The sequence below is a fragment of the Mustela nivalis genome (assembly GCF_964662115.1).
Source record: "Mustela nivalis genome assembly, chromosome: 8".
NCBI classification, from domain to species: domain Eukaryota; kingdom Metazoa; phylum Chordata; class Mammalia; order Carnivora; family Mustelidae; genus Mustela; species Mustela nivalis.
In genome coordinates, this window is record NC_139027.1 from 14,301,336 (window position 1) to 14,321,546 (window position 20,211).

Sequence of the window (20,211 nt, forward strand, 5' to 3'; positions counted from 1 at the left end):
TAACTTAAGTTCCCTCTTAAGGGTTCAACCACATTAAGTGTTCTATTAATTTCATCTTGAGTTTCCTCTGGAATCATGGGACACGCGGTCATCTGACGACACCGCAGGCGTGCCACACTCTGTCAGCTCGTACCACTCTTCGAAGACCATGGCTCTCAGGTTACCAATTTCTTCCTCTTTCTTGGTCTAGTCCTCATTCTGATTGGCCGTATCCTAAAGTAACTAAGAAAGCTTGGAAGGTAAATTTCTGGTGACCTTGTACATCTAAAAATGTCTTTTGCCTACCTTCATTTTATTTTTTTCACACAACACAGAAAGCTTTATTCATCCACACCATTCCACAGAACGGCAGGCTCACTTTAGTATGCTGTCATCTTGGGCTTCTGCCAGTTCTCTCTCAATCCATTTCTGTTCATCCTGTTTCTTCTTCTCCTCAGCCGCTCTCCTCTTTTCCTCTTCTGCCCAAGGTTTCAGGTAACTGGAACTTGGCTCCACGGGCAACTCCAAGAAATAGGCAGAGTAGTGGCCGAGCTTGATGAGCAGAGAGACAAGCATGGGCGACATCATCTCGTTCAACACCTTCACACCAGAAGGACAATCTGCCTCCCACCTTCATTGTAATTTATAGTTTGCTTAACATACAGAATTCAAGATGGGAAATCATTTTCCCTCAAAATTTCAAAAGCAATTCTCCAAAGTATCTCTATTGACAAGTTGAATGCCATGATGACATCTGACCCTGTGAAGTCTGTTTTTCTGAAAGCTTTTTTTTTTTTAAAGATATGTATTTATTTATTAGACAGAGATCACAAGTAGGCAGAGATGGGCAGAGAGAGAAGAAGGGAAGCAGGCTCCCTGCTGAGCAGAGAGCCTGATGTGGGGCTCGATCCCAAGACCCTGAGATCATGACCTGAGCCGAAGGCAGAGGCTTAACCCACTGAGCCACCCAGGCTCCCCTTTCTGAAAGCTTATGAAGGATCTTTCTACCCCCAGTCTTCTGAAATTTCACAACAATGTGCTTTGATGTGGAAATATTTTCATTCACTGAGCAAGGCACTTTCAATCTAGAAACTCAAAGGAAATTTTCTTGGATATTTTCTTCAGAATCACTCTCCTGCACTTTGCCTGTTCACCGAACTTCCAGCTCCGGTCCTCTGACTTCGCTATCTATTCCCTCATGTTTTCAATTTCTTTGTCTTTTTGTTCCACTTTATAGGAGTTTTCCTTCATTTTATCTTCGAACTCTTCTGCCAAATTTTTCATTGCTCTTATCATATTTGTAATATCCAAAAACCTCCTTTTCTATAGCGTCCCTTCCCTTTTTTTGTTTTTTTTTGTGTGTGTGTGTGATGAGTTCCTTCCTTTTTATGGATGTCGCATCTCTTAACTCCAGGAAGATAATCTGAAATGACTCTTCGGCCTTGTTCTTCTCCCTGCAGAGTCTCTGCTTCTTCCCAATCCTTTCCTCCTTGTGTTTATTTCTTTGTGTCTGTTCAATGAGATGATTTTCTCAAATGTCTGATAGTCCTTGTCTATCTGCTTCGATTTAAGAGAAAGACACTGAAAAGCTGTTTGGAATCTATTTGTTTATGAGTGAGCCCCAGGAGTCTGGTCTTCACAGTAAGGTGATGGGGCAGGAATCTTTCCTTGGGGACTCCCCATAGGAGTAACTTTAAGAGGTCTTTTCTCTTGAACGGCTCAGATTCCTCAGACAGGATTCTTTATATGCCTTCTTTTTTTTCTCTCTCTTCTTCTTGCATAATCTCTAGTACTTCCAAATTGTTTTTCCATTTGTTTCTTTCTCCTACCAGGTACTATTAAGTCCTGTCCTGTGTCTCTTCAGGATTCTGGGATGAAAACCAGTTACTTCTTTGCTTTCTCCATTGATGACTTAGGATTCAGCTTTCTTAGGTCTGCTAAGGTCATTACCACTAATCCACCTACTCTTTAACCTCCAAAACTATGTTGCCATTTCCTCTCCCTTTCTGGTCCCTATGGGCTTATGACTTTTTAAAAAATACCGTTATTGTTGTTTTGTGAGTTTCAGGAGAGAACAGAGCCAAAGGTGGCTGTTCAAACGGCCTCCTTAAACTAAAAACTCTATACTTTTTAATGGGATAAAATAATTTATAACCCAGCCAGAGACAATGGTAACCCTTTTTAAAAAAATTTATATGCTTCTGCAAATATCTGAATTGCTAGCATACTTTTTAAAAAGGCATTATTTACATTATTTATTTTACACTGAGACATTGATTTTGAAAGCACTATAATTCCAAATAAAAGTATATTTCTCAATGTCAAAGCTACCCAAAATGTTATAATGGCCATTGTTACATAATTTCTTGAGCATTTATACTAGACATCTGGATATTCATTTTTTCTTGTGGAATTTTAACTTGGAAAAGGATTATGGCACTTGAAATATATCTTAAAAGAAAAAAGCTTCCGTACTGAAGTGGTCGATATGAAATGCTAATGGATTTGCTGACTGGAGGGGGAAAAAAAAATGGGACAGAGAACCAATGGAGCCACATAATTTTTCCAAAACAGAGGTCTAGACAGACACGGCCAGTAGACCCAACACTCTGCTGTACCTACCAGTACAGAGGCTATGCTGGAAAAAGTAGAGGTCAACCTATCTTAGCTTTAACGTAGAAACGAACACCCACCTGAGGATGGTTTTCATCAGCTTTTGTAGCCAAAATGCAGAAATCTCCACAAGTAGTAATCGAAATGAGACTCTTCACATATTTAACATATTTCTCATTGTTTTTCGTATCCCAAAAGATAACACAATACTCTGGACGATCAGGTCTGGTATAAGCATAAACGACAGTGTTTGAGCAATAACCCCACTAGGAAGAAAGGAAGGAACAAAGAACAGGAGGGAAGAAGAGAGGGAGAGAAAGAGAAAAAGGACATTTAACACTGTTAAAGAAAAATCGTATTATATATTGTAAGTACGTGGTTTTTTGATGCTGACCAAATATCTTCTTCAGGAATAGAAGATAGAAGGACTGAACATTCACCTTAATACCTTTTGTCAGCAAAATAACAACAACAACAACAATGATCTAAGAGTAATATAGCTATCAAACAAAGAATGCACTACAAAAATAAATTTATTTTAACTTTACTTATTTTCATTTGTAAGATTTAAGCTTCAGTGGCGAAAATTTCAGATTTTTCAATAGTCATTAACAGCTGCATGGGGGATAACAGGGAAGAATGATCCCAATCAAAAGTTTAAATTCTGGGTCCCCAAGCCAAAATTCAAAAACAGATGCTTTGCTTTTTTTTTTTTCCCCATCCACACTTTCTACATTTGTTTTCACCAGAGTAACATGTGCACATAGTTTAAAGTCAAATAATTCTATGTAGTTAATTTAAAACAAAAATAAAATGCAGACCCCGCCGACTAATTTCCTCCCAGGGGTAGTCATTTACAACTCTGAACTTTGACTGTTTTGTTATTTATCTCCATATCATACACGTTTGATGGTGGAACTTACAGAACATAATGGAACTTCTTTCTCTTGGCTAACTCTCCCAATATATTCATACCTAATTTTTAATAAATCAGCATTCAGAATTGATATTATTATGACTGTGTTTACTATTCAAAACTAAGGCATACTTACTTTTTATACCATGATTATTTTTTCAAATAAACTTTTTACTTTAAAATAATTTTAGATCTATACAGAAGTTACAAGGATAAGGGGCTCCTGCGTGGCTCAGTTGGTTAAGTGTCTGTCTCTGGATTTCAGCTCAGGTCATGATCTCACGGTTATGAGATCAAACCCCGTGTCAGGCTCTGCACTGAGTGTAGAGCGTGCTTAAGATTCTCTCTCTCCCTCTCCTTATGTGCCCCCGGCTACTTGCGCATGCTCTCAGTCTAAAAAAAAACTTTTTTGAAGTTACAAGGATAATACAGAGTTCCCTATACTCCTCTCCCTATTGTTAACATCTTACACTACTGTGGTACATTTGTTGCAACTAAGAAACCAACACTGATCCAGTCCTATTAACTAAACTTCACACTTTATTGGAAATTCATTAGTTTTTTTCTTAATGTCCTTTTTCTGTCCCAGAGTCCTATTTGGGATGCATTATATGTAGTGTCACATCTCCTTAGACTCCCCTGGGCTGTGATGCTTTCTCAGTCTTTCCTTCTTTTTAATGACCTAGACGGTTTTAAGGAGTACTGGTCAGGTATTCTGCAGAATGTCCTTCAGTTCGGGTTTGTCTGATGTTTTTCTCCTGTTTAGAGTGGAATTTTCAGTTCTAAGCAAGATCATCATCGAAGCGAAGAGCTCTTCTCATCTGCCACATCGGGGGTACATGAGATCCATGTGACATCGCTTGATAATGCTAGCCTTGATCGCCTAGACAAGGTGGTGTCCGCTAGGTCCCTCCTAAGTGACTTTCTTTTTTCCCCTTTCCATAGCCTGCTCTTCGGGAGTGAGTCATTAAATGCAACTCACGTTCAAGTTAAGGAAGCAGGGGACTGGAGGGGGTAGTATCTAAGTAATTCAAATACTTCTGTCTCCTCTATTTATTTAAATAATTTATTTTAGATCAGCTCTTGCTCATGGACATTTAGTTTATAATTTCGTTTTATAATTTGGTTACAATCCAAAGTTACATAATTTATTTTGTTGCTCAGGGTGTTCCAGTTTTGGCCGTTGGGAGCTCTTCCAGGTTGGCTCTTGGTCTCTTTGATATGCCCCATCCTGCCGTTTTGAGCACGTCCTTACTCTCTGGCACTATCAGAGACTCCAGGTTCATCCTGGATTTTTTCCGTCCCTAAAGGGAAGGGAAAAATCCCCTCCCCTTGTCCTAAAATCAGACAGTTCTCCAGGGTGGTTTGCCTTTTAAAAATGAAGCAGGTTTTCCATAACAAATATTCTTAGTAGTTTACCAGATTGATTAACCTCATACTTCCAAATTTGTTTGGGGTCAAGTGTTAAATATAAGATAAGATATTGATTAGTATTGGGGTACCGGGGTGGCTCAGTCCATTAAGCATCTGCCTTCGGCTCAGGTCAGGATGCCCGGGTCCTGGGATTGAGAGCCCCACATCCGGCTCCCTGCGCAGTGGGGAGCCTGCTTCTCCCTCGCCCACTTCCCTGTTTCTCTCGGTGTCAGAAATAAATAAATAAGTAAAATATTTTTTTAAAATATTGATTAGAATTATGCTATTTATTCTCATTTTCCCCCTCCTGATCCATTCCCTCTCTCTGATCTTCTCTATCCTGCTGTTCCCTGGAGACTGATTTCTATGAACTGCAACACTCAGGCTACGTTGCCTTCCAGTTTCCAGTTGGGTCCAGCCAATAGAAGGTAGAGAGATGGACTGAAGTATTTCCTCCCCAAAAGTGTTTCTACCCGGCAGAGGCTGTGCTCCTGCAGGATAATTCCTCTTGCATAGCCACAGCTCTAGTGGGTTCCAGGAACAATACTTTCTTATCTTGCCCACTGTTGCTAACGCCCGGATGCCTGCATTGTCATCCCTTACTGAAGCCATTAGCCATGCCCGAACGTCTGTAATAAACCCTCCATCAATCTCTCTTCAATTATTCCTTTGAGTGTGCCATCTGTTTCCTGCTGAGACCCTGACTATCAGGAGTATTATATTAATTATGTATAGTATTCTAGGAAAGTTTTCAGGTTCTAAAGGCTTTACACTAAAAACGTCTCCTTTCCTCTGGTGTCTAAAATAAAGTGGCTGCAAACACATGCAAGAAACATACGTTATACTTAGAGCTATAACAAAATTCTTTACTAAGAAAGCTCTTTTTTTTTAACAACTGCTCACAATACTCACCTTATAATCAGGTCTAATGTTTGCAAAATATATAAACGAATCAACAGCTAGTGCAATTTTCAGTCCTCCTCCTTCCCAAGATAGTGCAGACATCTGCTTTCCAGGAACTTTCAAAGTGCCTAAATGCTGAAACAATAATTATGTTTAATCTAAAGTATCACAATTAAATAAAATATAAATTACCACCAATTACTTCATAGGAATTAAAGGTGTTATAAAAATTATTTTGTGAAAGGTTACTACTCACTTTAAAATCATTTTCCTTGAATTTTTATAATGAAAAGCATACTTATGATAGGAGAAATTTACAAACAAAAGCGAAAGAATTCAGTATTAAATTTCATCAAGTCTAAGATGCTAGAACCTAAATATGCATATTAATGTACAACTCAGGAAAGAATAAAACACATTGCTAATTAAAATAGGATACCTTTGATTATAAGATACATTCTGATTCTGGAGTTGTAAAAAATTTTGCTTCTTGGGGTCACCTGGCTGGTTCAGTGGGTGGCTGTGGGTTCGAGCCCCATATTGGGTGTAGAGATTACTTTAAAAGAAAATCTTTTTTAAAAAATTGTGCCCTCAGAATGAATGAATTATTGTGGTATAAATGCAATCTTTTTTTTTTTAAGATTTTATTTATTTATGACACAGAGAGAGAGAGACAGCAAAAGAGGGAATTCAGGAAGGGGGAGTGGGAGAGGGAGAAGCAGGCTGCCACTGAGCAGGACCCCGATAGGGGCTCAACCCCAGGACCCTGGGATCATGACCTGAACTTAAGGCAGACAGACACCCGGGCGCCCCTGTGGCAGTAAATGCAGGCTTTAAGTCTGGCCTCTTTCTCTTTCCTGCTCCATAGCCAATCAGTCACCAATTCCTATTGCTTTCGCTCCCATCTTCCTCCTTGCCTGAATGAACTATGGTGATGGTCTAACTGCAATCTTCACCTTTTATCTCTTTTCTCATTCCCAGCCTCTACCATCCCAAATTCAATAGTCATTCTATTGTCAAAATTACCTTTCTGGAACACAAATCCAATCATATCTTATCCTGCTTCAAAACAAATGTTTAATAATTTTTAAAATCAATAGCTTCCCACCATCACACTCTTTAGCAGAGTATACAATGCCTCTTCCCATCTGGCTCAAAACTATACTCTTTGGCTCAGTACCTCACTATTTAGCCATGATTCCTGTGTTCTCCCTCATGACAGAGCTACTGTCCCTCCAAACCTTTGACCTGGATAATATCCCTTCTGTCTGAAATCTTCCTTTCCTCTCCCCACGCCCTCCCAGCCTTACTCGCCCTTGTCCTCCTGGAACATGGTTTCCATCCTCAAAAATGCAACTTTAATATTGTTTCCTGCCTTCTCCTTCCTTCTACAGGTCCAGAAAAGTCAGAAAGTGAGCTACCAGAGAGCACTAACTTATATTCATACCTCATATTCACATTTATGTCCCTATCCCTTAATGGACTGCTTGACAAACAGGTACACAATAAATGTCTATTAAGTAAATAAATGTATCATGCATTCAGATTAATATCTTCATATGTAAAGACATGCTAGATACTTTTAATTATGATATCAAACCAACTCAGTTTTTAATTTAAAATAATAGCCCACTTTTATGGCTAAATTAACAAATGAATAAATTAATACAAAGACATTTTAATGTGGCCATGAAAAGAAAATATTGTAAATCTATGCTTTTTTGACAGACCCAAGAATTTTAATAAATCACACTGGTATCCCTTGTTCTTAAGCAGATATGCTCTGAAGTAGGGTTTAATGTATTAAACTCCATTTTGCCAGGGAAACCGATGGGGGTAAAAATGTTTTAACCTAGGAGGGTCCACTCTATCTGTCCTGCTGCCTGCATGAAACCAAAAGGAGCGAGCAGGCTCTCCCAGCAGCACTGGTGGTAGTGATGAGCCTCACTGGGAGGAGAGTAAGGCCAGCCAGGTGATGGCAGCACAGGGAGAGAAAACCAACTTGCAGTAAGAACTCACTAAGCACTGGGGTAAGCATTTTCTCATCGTTACCTCCTGTAATTATTACAACAGTGCCATGAGGTTAACCTGTATTTCAGAACATAAGTAAACTGAGTCTCAGAGGTGAAATAAGTTCTCCAAGTGAGACAACACTGTGGAAATGGAATTCACAACCAAAGCCAGGCCAGCCTGACAACCAATCACATGCTCTGTCACCCCCTTCCCTGGCTAAGACCACAATATAAAAACCAGAAGACTCAGGCCTTCACAATCAAAAGCAAATTCTTCCCTGAGATTTCCTTAAGTTTAAATCTTTAGATAATAACTTCCTTCCAAGTTACTTCTCCTATGTTAATAACATAGATCCAAAATAAGCCCTCTATATATTCACTCATTCAAAAATATATGTATATATTAAGTGACTAATACATCCTAAGGAACTATACTAGATACTTTTAATTACAACCATGCCAAACCAACCTACAGTTTTGATTTGACACATAACACACTGTTTTGCAAGATAAAACAAATAGGCCTTAGAATCCATGTTTTTCTGTTTTAAAAAAAGAATGAACTAACAAAAATAAGCAGACAAAATAATATAATGATAAATAAGCGAATGGCTGACAAAAATAACCAATAAAGAGCATGAATTAAGAACGAATTCAGATTTTTAATAGTTAGGAACCTTGAGAACTATACTCCTGTTTTCTCTTAGGTTTTAACAGCTACCAGAAATATAATTAGCTGGCAATATACAATCTATTCTCTACATCACATTCTACTGGATATTTTGAGATATTGATTCAAAAGCATGAGCTGATACCATTTCTTACTCTCACAGAAATTACTAAAATGTATTTTAAAATATTAAAACAACTGGGGAAGGTTTTTGTGTAGCAAGAACACATATTAATGAAGTCTGTGGTGAATTTATAAAAACCAATAGGAACTAAATAAGAGTCGAGAAACAGAAAATAAAACAGGTAAAAAGTTACTTAAGCTTAGTAGTAAGTTCTCACTTTCCAAATTCTTTAGAATTCACAGTATATTAATTCTCCTATTTGATATTTTCTAGTAGTTCTTCAATAAAATTCTCCTTAAAAATTAAATTCATTAGGTGCCCCTGGGTGGCTCAGTAGGGAAAGCAACTGGTTTTGGCTCAGGTCATGGTATAATCATCCTGAGAGAGAACCCTGCTTTGGGCTCTGGAGTCAGCACAGAGTCAGCCTGTCCCTAACTCCCCTTTTGCCCCACCTTTTCTGCCATGCACATTCTCTCTCAAATAAATAAATAAATAAATAAAATCTTTTAAAAAAAATGTAATACTACTACTGAGAAGGATAACACATGCATTTATGAAAATAATCCTTTTATTTTTGCAGCATCACTTAAGATTAGTTATTAAGATAAATTTTCTTAAAATAGCTGGCTCTTTATCAACAAATTAAAACTGCTGGAAGTCTGAAGGAGGGAGGGGTGCCTGGGTGGTTCAGTTGGTTAAGTGTCTAACTGGTAATTTTGGCTCAGGTCATGATCTCAAGGGTCCAGGGATCAAGCCCTGCATCGGGCTCTGTACTCAAAGGAGTCTGCTTGGAATTCTCTCCCTCTCCCTCTGCCACTCCACTAACTTGCATGCTCTCTCTCAAATAAATAAATAAAATCTTAAAAAAAAAAAAATCTGAAGGAGAAAGAGACAGATAGGTATGTTTAACATCTATTAGAAATCACATTAAAAATCTAAAATATTAACCCGAAACAATGAAATTATATTAAAAACAACTGAAAAACCAGCTAGGAAAAAAGATGCACATTGAGATCACAGAAAAAATATTCTAAATAAGTACTGCACAGCGATTTCTTAGGTGAAACAGCTCATTTTCTAAATGACAGAGTATATTTGATAACATTTAACTATCAAGATTTACAAGTGAGGATATTATTCAAAGACAAGATGCATGATATTCTATCATTTTTACTCAAAAAGACCCTTTTCAAAAATATGGCAAGTTTACACCACAACCTCCATTCTTTTTCCCCTGCCTTACTCACTACACAGGAAAGGAAAAAGACATCTACCTCACCAAATGGAGTGTAAAACTGCACGATGTTTACATCTTTATCCTGAGTGACGACCTTCTGGGAGCCGGCCACAGCCAACACACTGCCGATGTGGTTCCACTGGATACTCACCACATTCATGCCGGTGTCGACTAAAACAGGATCTACTCAGAAAGAAAAAAAATGATGTAATTGTGGTAAACTTAGCCTACAGAACTGTATAATCTTCAGAACAACTGTGATAATAATTTTTAAAGTAATATTAATTAATTAATTAATTAAAAATAAAAAATTTAAAAATAATATTAAAGAAATAAATAAATAATTTAAAAAGTTAAAAATAATTGTGGTAAACTTAGCCTATAGAACTGTATAATCTTCAGAAGAATTTTAAAATACTTTTAAGTTCTCCACATTAAAAAAAAAAGAAGAAGAAAAAAAGAAAGAAAAGAATTCCATACTTTGGTCATTCTCGTGCCTCATGATTTGGCACCGCCCATTGTCAAAACAAATCGCCAGGCAGGGGCAGTCCGGCTCCACGTAGCCTTCCGCGCCGTGGTACCAATGAATCCCGGCAATACTGATCGCTCCAGTGACGTTCACCAAGCAATTCAGTTTCATTTTCATCTAAAAAGAATCAGGTTAATAGTTCATCTTTTAAAACCCGTCACCTTAGGGTACTGTATAAAGACACTGAAAGTGGGATTTAAAAATCTGATTTCAAGCGCCAGCGGCTTACTGATTTATCAACCCTGGGACAAACCACTTCAACTGAGTTTCAGTTTTTCCTCTTGCAAAATGAGGATTAAAAAAAATTCACAGAAAATTTATGAGACTAAATGACAAGAGGTATAGGAAAGTACCTCAAAAAGAGCGAAGCGTCATGGAAAAGTTGGCTATTATCACTTCCACCAATAAATAGATTTATGTAATGTCCTCAGTTTCATGACAAACAAAACTGCCCCATAAGTAAGATCAGAGATCAAACACAGCTAAATCCCACAAACCCAGAGTTTTTCTTGAGATCATGCTAGGTGAGTCTCTTCTATTTTGCCTGCTTCCCAGGACCTGATTTTTTGTCCCTTACTGTTGAAGTCTTCCATTCTTTTTACAAACAACCTTGAGTAGTTTGCTACAAAAATATCATTGGAAAAAAATACATATATATCATTGGTATCTCACGTAAACTCAGGCTTCTGCTATTAGAAGACACAAAGATTAAACTGTACCTCATTTAACTCATTACCCCTCAGCTTCAATACACTGAAATCTTGTCCTTCCCGGTTACCAAGAATTCCAAATGAAAAGCATTAATTTACCTTGAAGTGTCCCATTCTTTTAATTAAGAAATCTAAATGATTGCAAAAAAAATACTGAATTGAAGACCTTCTTGATGACACAAACCATCATGATAAATGCATATACATATATGAATGATACATAAAATAATCATAAAATGGTGTAACCAAAATTAATGAATATATGAAAATACATGCACTTACTATAAAATTCCCCTGATTATCATAAATGTGTATTTCTCCATTTGCCATTCCAAAAAGTAGGATTTTACTATCTGCAGACCATGCTACATGGCATAACTGTATACCCTTCAAGTCTTTTCCCCAAATGCGATTCCCTAAAATAAAACATAAAACATAAGTTCAAGGTCATGATTCTCCAGTAACTGCCCTAAAAATCTGTTTCCCTAAAGAGAACTCACATTCTTCACTTCAATTTATTTGCTCAATTTATGCAGTCAATAAATATTTACTGAGCACCTATTATGTGCCAAACACCCTACTAAATATTTGAAATAGCAGCTGTTTCCAACTTTCCCCCTTCTCTTCAAAACTCTAATCTAGGACCTTACTCGCAATTAGCAGATGAATTCATCTTCAACCCTGGAAAGAAAATAAAAGCTTTCAAAAAAGAAATCCCTCATTTCCACCTTCAAACATTCAGGACAAAACTGAATCCTCAACAACCTTTCTGCTTTGCCCCCAAAAACAAAGTAAGGGATGTATCTCTAACTAGACACCCATCTAGGGTGAATCCCTCCACCTACTTACTGGTCTAAGCCCTTCCTAGCTTTGCAAAGATCTATCTCCACTGATTATTCACATTTTCTCTTACTCTTCTCTCCAGGCCCTTTCGTACAAGTATTTAAATATACTCAGATCTATCCTTCTTCGAAACTACCACCTCAAATAAAAACAAACAACAGAACAAAGAACATCTCCCTCAACCCCAAGTTCCCTTCTAGCCACTACCCTATAGCTTCTCGAAAGAGTTCACACCTGCAGTCACCACTTCCTCACCTCCCACTCAACCCTGAGCCCAACCCAACCCGGCTTCCACCCCATACGTCCACTGAGATGACCTTCAGGAGGTCCCTAATGGCCTGTTGCTAGGTCCACTGCAGGCTTTTCTTTAACCACCCCTTCCTTCTTTCTTGGTTTCTGTGCATTCGTTTACTCCTTTATCTCCAACACTTATGTTGCAGGTTCTTATTCCACAGGTGGCTCCTAGGTTTTTCATCTATTCCAATGGTTTAAATTACCATCTACATGCTGGTGATTCCCAAAAGTCTGACTGTAGCCCAGATGCACACATGTAACTATGGTCTGACAATTTTACTTGTCCTACAGCATGACAAGATCAACATGTCTGAAAATGAAATGTTCCCTCACAACCAGTATTTCTCCCACATCCCTTTTTTTTTTGTTTTTGTTTTTGTTTTTTTTAGGATTTTATTTGTTTATTTGACACAGAGAGAGAGAGCATAAGCAGGAGGAGTGGGAGAAGGAGAAGCAAGCTCCCCGCTGAGAAGGGAGACTGATATGGGGCTCCATCCCAGGACCCTGGGATCATGACCTGAGAAGGCAGACACCTAACCAACTGAGCCACCCAGGCCCCCCTCCCACATCCCTTATTTTAATGGCATCAGCATTTGTCCAGTTGTCAAAGCTAAAAACCTGGCTGTTATTCTAGACACTTCCATGCCCTCATCCCCAAAATGATCAATAATAAGGCCTCACCTATTCTACCTTCTAAGTATCTCCTGCATATGTCTACTTATTTCCAGCCTTTTTGTCACTACCCTGTTCAGCCACCATCTACCACCACCTCTCACCTGAATCACCATAGTAATTTCTAACTGATACACCTGCCCCCTATCTTTCTTCCCTCCCTCCAGTCTTCATGTTGCAGTCACAGAGATGCTTCCAAAGAACAAAGGCGATCACCCTGCTCCCATTCTTAAAATCTTTCTTTGGCTCCCCAGTACCCTTAAATTTAAATCCCAACTCCTCACATAGCTTATGATCTGCATAATCTGGCTTCTGCTAATGTCTCTAATTTCATCACACACAACTCTTCTCCTTTTAGTAATATACTATACTGACTCTCAAAATTTTTTTAAGATCCTAAACATGGCTAAGTTCCACCCCAGAGGACCTTCTCAAATGCAACTTCTTAAACCTACGACACTCTACAAACCAACCTTCCTGGTGCCTAATGCCTCAGCACACATCACCTTCTAGGACAGTGACAGGTAGTCACAGGTAGTGACAAAAGGACCTTCCCTGAGCCCTCCAAGCCTGGGTTAGATACTTGTACTGTATGTTGCTGTATTTTCCCAGTCTCAGCACTTAACACAAGGCACTGTAACGCTTAGTTACATATCCATTTCTCCTGCTCTAGATCTGAAATCTCTTTTGTCATACCTAGTACCTAGTGCCTAGAACTATAGCTGTGACTTTGTAAGCTCTCAGAAGCATTTGTGGAATAAATGAAGTTACACTAGAAAAAAACAAATGGGGCGCCTGGGTGGCTCGGTGGGTTGGGCCACTGCCTTCGGCTCAGGTCATGATCTCGGGGTTCTGGGATCGAGTCCCGCATCGGGCTCTCTGCTCGGCAGGGAGCCTGCTTCCTCCTCACTCTCTCTCTGCCTGCCTCTCTGCCTACTTGTGATCTCTCTCTGTCAAATAAATAAATAAAATCTTTTTAAAAAAAGTGGAAAAATGAAAATCATTTTCAAATAAATTCTTTCTCTAGAGAGCTCCACATTAAAGTGAAGGTACAGACTCTCAGAAGCCCCAGTTATCTAAATTTAGGTATCTAAATAACTACAATTTGAAAAACACAGGTTTTAAAGCTACAAAACACAAATAACCATAACATGCTCAAGTCTCTTAAAAAATGACCAGATGATGACTTTACGACATATAAAAGTACCATACCATTATGCTGTACATCTAAGACTAATGTTATATATCAATAATATTCAATGGTTCAATTTTTAAAAAATAACCAAAGACTGTTACATCCCTACATACTTTTTGAAACTAACATCTACATATTTATAATAGCCTAACAAGTATAAAAATGAAGTATAACTAGGCAGACATATTTAAAATAATCCTGAAAAATTAATTCACTCTTTTTTCAATGCTACTCTAAGACATTTTTTAAAAATAGATTTTTTACTTGAGAATACGTAAAAATAAATGTTTCTTAGAGGCACCTAGGTGGTTCCATTGGTAGAGACTGAGACTCTTGATCACAGGGTTGTAAGGTCAAGCCTCACGTTGGGTGGAGAGTTTACTTAAAAAAATTAATCTTAAAAAAAAAAATAAGTGTTTCTTGAACATCATCAAATTGTGTATCAACTATTTTCTCTTTTTATGTTTATTTTTCTGTCAGAAAGCTAACAAATAATTAATTAAACCTCTAAAGACAACCAAATCTTGACCTTAGTTCTATGTACAACAAAGCATTACCATCCACTGAACCGACGATCACAGCCCCGTCTTCATATACAATGCAGATCTTCTGTCCGTCGGCGTTCCAGCTCATACTTCGAACCACTGATTTATTTCTATTATTGATCATTTCTTCATACCAAGAGCCTTTTTGCACAAATTTTTTAAAAATTACAAGTCAAAACTTGCATGTAGTTGAAAACATTCCATAAAACACACTGTGGAATAAATAACTGCAAAATTTTCTACAATCTGAGACGTTAAGCTATAAAACCTTCAAATCCAAAAAAAATTTAAAAAAATAAAAAATTAGCTGAGGCCTTGACCAACAACTGCTTCAAAGATTATTACAGAAAACACAATAAACGCCCACCTTTTCTCTTTCTTTCTTCCTTTCTGTCCATTAAAAAATAAAACTTTATTCACTTTTGACAGGCCAAAGTAATTGATTTTTATCAAAGCCTGAAACTTTAGATGATAACCAAGGAAAAAACAAAATAACCACAATAATTTTATATGCATGCATAAACTCTCTAATGACTAATTATAAGCATATTAAATACATTAGGTAAAACTCTAAGCCTGTTTGAAAAAAAATTTTCAACAGTTCAAATCACTTCAGTGATTTCACACCACTAATGCTGAATGATAAAAAAACATTCTTGCACACAGGGCTAGAGTGACAGGTCTCAAAATGCAACTGAATGTGAGGCAAATCATAAGGTTATTTTGTTTTGCTTTTACTTTTTACCCCATTTTGGTATTAGGGGTTCTGGTCCTATTACTAACCAAATTATCCCATAATTTGAAATAATTAGTCGAGGAGGGCATTATCAGAGTCAGGATTGAGGCCCAGAAAATACCCACTTTGGAAAAAGACAGTTTACCCTAATCTCCTGTACTCTCATGTTCTACTCCCTGCATAGACAAAAACACGGCATACATAAACTTTGAAAAACATAAATAAATACATGTACAGTATATTTTTAATTAAGAATTTTTAAATGGCATACCCTGAATATTTTCAAAACAACACACAAAAACTAAGGTAGACTTCTCATTTAAAAATGATGGCTACAGGCCCCAGAGATGATGTATTACACATTATTTTCTGGTAATAGTGATGCACCTGAATTAATCCTTCTTTTGCTCTCTCTTGTAGGCAAAAGGTACAAATCCTGAGCTAGCCATCAGAGCTAAGATAAAATCTGTACCCATGAAAGAAAAGGAAGCTAAATGACTCAATAAAGAGAATGAATTATTGCTCCTGACTTCTTAATAAATGTTTTCACCCACTGGACTAACTCTAGTCACTGACCACACAAAGAATAATTCTTACTGGAAACCTGGGGGAGGAAAAATTATCTCAAACAGAAACTATCCTACTAAGGGCCTAAGTACATTTTGGAGATAACCAACAGTCACCTAGTCCACTTTCCTCATATAAGTTCACGGTTCAAACAAAAAATAAAGTTGGAAGGAAAAGTAGGCAGCAATAAATCCAGAAATATCACCCCTGTGCGGTCGGGATGAATTCCTGCTGCTGGTTAAAAGGAACCTGTTTCAAATATGCTGTTTCCCCATGCAAACACTGTAACCCAGACTCCAAACTGTGGAAGGTTCCATAAGCTCTCCTAGCATACCTTTATATAACATCCAAACAATGATAAGCCCATTTTGATCACTGGTTGTCAACTTCTGATACTGTTCGTTCCATGTTACAACTTGAACGGAACCTAAAAAAATTTATAAAACAATTTAGAAACTTAAAAAAGGCTATAACTTCAAATTTACATTTTTATAATAAACACCAACAGCACATTCAAATCAACATGGTTCCTACGCAACTAGCCACTCTTTAATAAATCACTCAAAAATATTCATAGGATATAGTCGCTATTGTCACTCATTTCCCACAACGTGTGATACTAATTTTTCATGTTTGTTCCTATCTTAGGCCAGCAAAGGCACCTATTACGGTCAGATGCAAGAGCTGCCATTTATCTGATGACAGAAACAAATGTAAGTAAGATTTACCCAACTGGACTGACTCCCAAGGATACTAATGCCCAAAGGACATTGGATTTTTTTTTAGGGGGATAAGGGGTTATTTGTAGTTGGTATATGCCCTGATTTCTCTTTTCCCCCTCTTGTTTTCCATTCTATTTGTAATGCACTCTTAAAAAAAAAAAAAAAGATTTTATTTATTTGTCAGAGAGAGAGAGAGCCAGCGAGCACAGGCAGAGAGAGAGGCAGGGAGAGACAGAGGGAGAAGCAGGCTCCCCGCCGAGCAAGGAGCCCGATGTAGGAATCAATACTAGGATGCTGGGATCATGACCTGAGCCGAAGGCAGCCGCTTAACCAGCCACCCAGGCATTCCGCACTCTTTTTTTTATGTTCAGTTAGCCACTGTATAGTACATCATTAGGTTTTGATGTAGTGCTCAATGATTCGTTAGCTGCGTAGTGCGCATCACAACACACGTCCTCCTTAGTACCCATCACCCTGTTACCCCGTTCCCCCACCCCCCAGCAACACACTTTTGAGCGTATCTTAAACCTCTCGGTTATACGAACAACTGAGGGTTTTTTTGCTTTGTTTTCTTTTTAATCCCTAAATACTTTATGTTTATTTCCTAAGAAGACATTCTCTTTCATAACCACATAATAAATTAGTGAATTTAACATTGATACAATATTATTTATCTAACCGTAGTCCACATTCAAATTTTATCAACTGTCCAAATAATGTCCTTTATAGGTACTTCTTCTTCTCATTCCTAGATCCAATCTAGGATCACAGAGTACATTCAGTTGTCATGTCTCTTTAGTCTACTTTAATGCGGATCCACGCGGTCAGATTCTAAAAAAGGATTATATTCTATCCATAGACAAATAACAGTATTTTTTAATATATAAAGTAAGACCGACTCTGTTTTAAATTTACTGAAGATCTTGCTTAATCATGTTAAAGTTGTTGAAGGACTCTAGGGTCAATTAATTAATTATGGCTCAATAGAAATGATTACTTTAAATATTACCATTATTAAAAATGTAACACTTCTGCATTAAGTAGATGGTTTCTTTTTTTTTTTTTTAAGATTTTATTTATTTGTCAGAGAGAGAGAGGGAGCGAGAGCGAGCACAGGGAGAGAGGCAGGCAGAGACAGAGGGAGAAGCAGGCTCCCCGCCAAGCAAGGAACCCGATGTGGGACTGGATCCCAGAACACTGGGATCAAGACCTGAGCCGAAGGCAGCTGCTTAACCAACTGAGCCAACCAGGCATCCCAAGTAGATGGTTTCTAAATGCCTAAAAGCTATTCGAATATGATTTTAAAAATTACATGACTCACCACTATGGCCTTCGAGAGTCTGATTCATAGAAAGGTTACTAGGGGCAGCAAGACCCCTCAATTTTGCATCATCTAGGGGAAAAAAACATTACAGCAAATACATAAAAGTAACAGATTATAAGACTTTGACATTTCTTGCTTATTTTAAAAGAAGTTCCTACTCCTGGATGATATATAAAAGATTTTTTTTTAAGTATGCCTCATTCTGATCTATTTTTCTCATGCTAGAAACATAGAATAATATGTACCCCATTGTAAAGATATTATTCTGGCAAAATAAAGCAAAATGTATTTTAAAAATTGGTTACCCAATATATTAAATATATTGGTAATTATATTACTAATTATTCCTTCCCAAAAGATCATAAATAGAAATATTTATGACATACAGACTGAAAACTCTAAAGTATAAAAGGGACCAGAAACCAAAGACTTTGGAAATCAGTTTTTACCAGATTTTGCAGAATCTTTTATTCATTCATTCACTATATGTCTACATTGTGCCATGCACTGTGGAAGCATCTGAATATAAATTAATAAATGAAATAGTTATAGTCGTCCCCCCAGAGAGCTTGTCTACTGAGGAGACAGAGATACTAAACACACACTCACCCACCCCCATAAATGTAGATGCATATATGTAAAATTACAAATTGAGGAAGTAAAGCCATAATAAGAGGTAGTAACAGAGGGAAATTAATTTAGATTGGAGGGAGAGAGAACCAGGGAAGGCTTTCTGAAGAAATGACATTTAAGCTGAGACTGAGGAATAAACTAGCAATGGCAAGGGAGGTGGGGAAAAAGAGGGGGGAAATGGGGAGTGGTCCGGACTCAGAAATAGCAGATGCAAAGGCCCCAGGGTCGAAGTGCAGAACCTTTGAATCCAAAATGGAATTTAGTTCAGCCCTTTATCTTACAGAAGACCGAACTAAAACCCAAAGATGTTCACCAACTTGCTGAAAGTCCCTCAGTATGGCAGAGCTGAGATTCCGATTCCAATCTCCTCATCTAGATCTCCGATCGACCAGGACTTGTCTAGCTCTCCATTCTAGAGCAACATTATGGATGGTAAAGGAAATGTGAAAGTGTTTGCTATGATTCCAGAGAACCAAAAAAGAGAAAGCAAGCTGTTATCACATGAAACTTATGGACAAAAGTGTGTTTAAAAGTCTCGTTTTCTCTTCTTCAAAACTAGGTGACACCTCTCAGAAGCAGAAGGGATGATTCTGCTTCTTTCTGAGAAGCAGAAAGGAGAAGCAGAGAGGATGATTTAGCCTGCAAATAATCTGACAAAGTGTGAGATTTTGCAACCTTACTGAAATGTAGATTCACATCGCTTTTTATTAGACCAAATAACAGAGCACAATAAGCAGACAAGAACAAGGCAATATAGTGACTTAGCTCTCATTCTTCATTGTTTTTCTTTTTCCATCAAGAACTTCAGCAAATATTCTCTGAACTTTACTGCAAAAATACTCTACGAAAAACACCACTAAGTGTTTGGGAGTTTGCGGCGGCGGGGGGGGGGGGGGGGGGGGGGTTGGTTTGTTTGTTTTAAAAGAATTATTATTACATACTGACAAATACCATGAGCAAATCTCACTGAACAAATCATACTAGCCAATTTTCCAGCAAGTTCAAACATTTGGGCTTGCACTCATTTACCTGTCTGTGTCTCTAACTTCAAAACTTTCAGTAATCCATCTTCACCACCACATGCTATGAAACCTTGGTCCTTGTTCCAAGAGACACATTTCAGCTTCACGTTATTGGGAATGGCAATCTGAAAAGCAACCACAACCATTTTCACAGCTTTTCACGGAGGGCTTGGTTAGTGACTTACACATGAAGGGTGAAGAAAATCCACCCCACCCCCCACCAAAGAAGAAAAACGGTCCTTCTTGCAGAGCGTGAGCTGTGATGAAAATGGGCATGGCACGATCCCCTGAGCTGCCCTACCATTTGCGAAAGAGAGAAAAAAAAGTGCACCCAAGAGGACAGTGACTCCGCGGGAACCCAGTGGGGAGTCAGCTGATGAATGTTTTATAGGGAGGAAGAGGGAAAGGGAGGTATAAATCCAGACCATCAGTCCATATTCCCTTTCCACATACAACCCTTGGGGCTACCCTTTTGTTGTGACTTTTCTCTTGGCCGGCAGCCCATGACCATCCAAAGAATTTAAGGCACCTGGATCAGCAATAGGTAGAGGG

The 20,211-nt window shown here is 38.0% G+C and overlaps 1 protein-coding gene across 4 annotated transcripts in view; it reads right to left on the reverse strand.

The window, feature by feature from the left end:
* Positions 1 to 20,211, reverse strand: part of WDR35 (WD repeat domain 35) — a 61,925-nt gene that overhangs the window by 41,281 nt on the left and 433 nt on the right. For all 4 annotated transcript variants that reach the window (XM_082744186.1, XM_082744184.1, XM_082744185.1 and 1 more), the window contains exons 2-10: positions 19,667 to 19,784; positions 18,002 to 18,073; positions 16,293 to 16,385; positions 14,668 to 14,796; positions 11,389 to 11,522; positions 10,348 to 10,513; positions 9,905 to 10,050; positions 5,834 to 5,959; positions 2,673 to 2,858 (exon numbers count right to left, since the gene is read on the reverse strand). In XM_082744186.1, the coding sequence (XP_082600312.1) occupies positions 2,673 to 2,858; positions 5,834 to 5,959; positions 9,905 to 10,050; positions 10,348 to 10,513; positions 11,389 to 11,522; positions 14,668 to 14,796; positions 16,293 to 16,385; positions 18,002 to 18,073; positions 19,667 to 19,784 (1,170 nt within the window). The remainder of the gene's footprint in view (positions 1 to 2,672; positions 2,859 to 5,833; positions 5,960 to 9,904; positions 10,051 to 10,347; positions 10,514 to 11,388; positions 11,523 to 14,667; positions 14,797 to 16,292; positions 16,386 to 18,001; positions 18,074 to 19,666; positions 19,785 to 20,211) is intronic.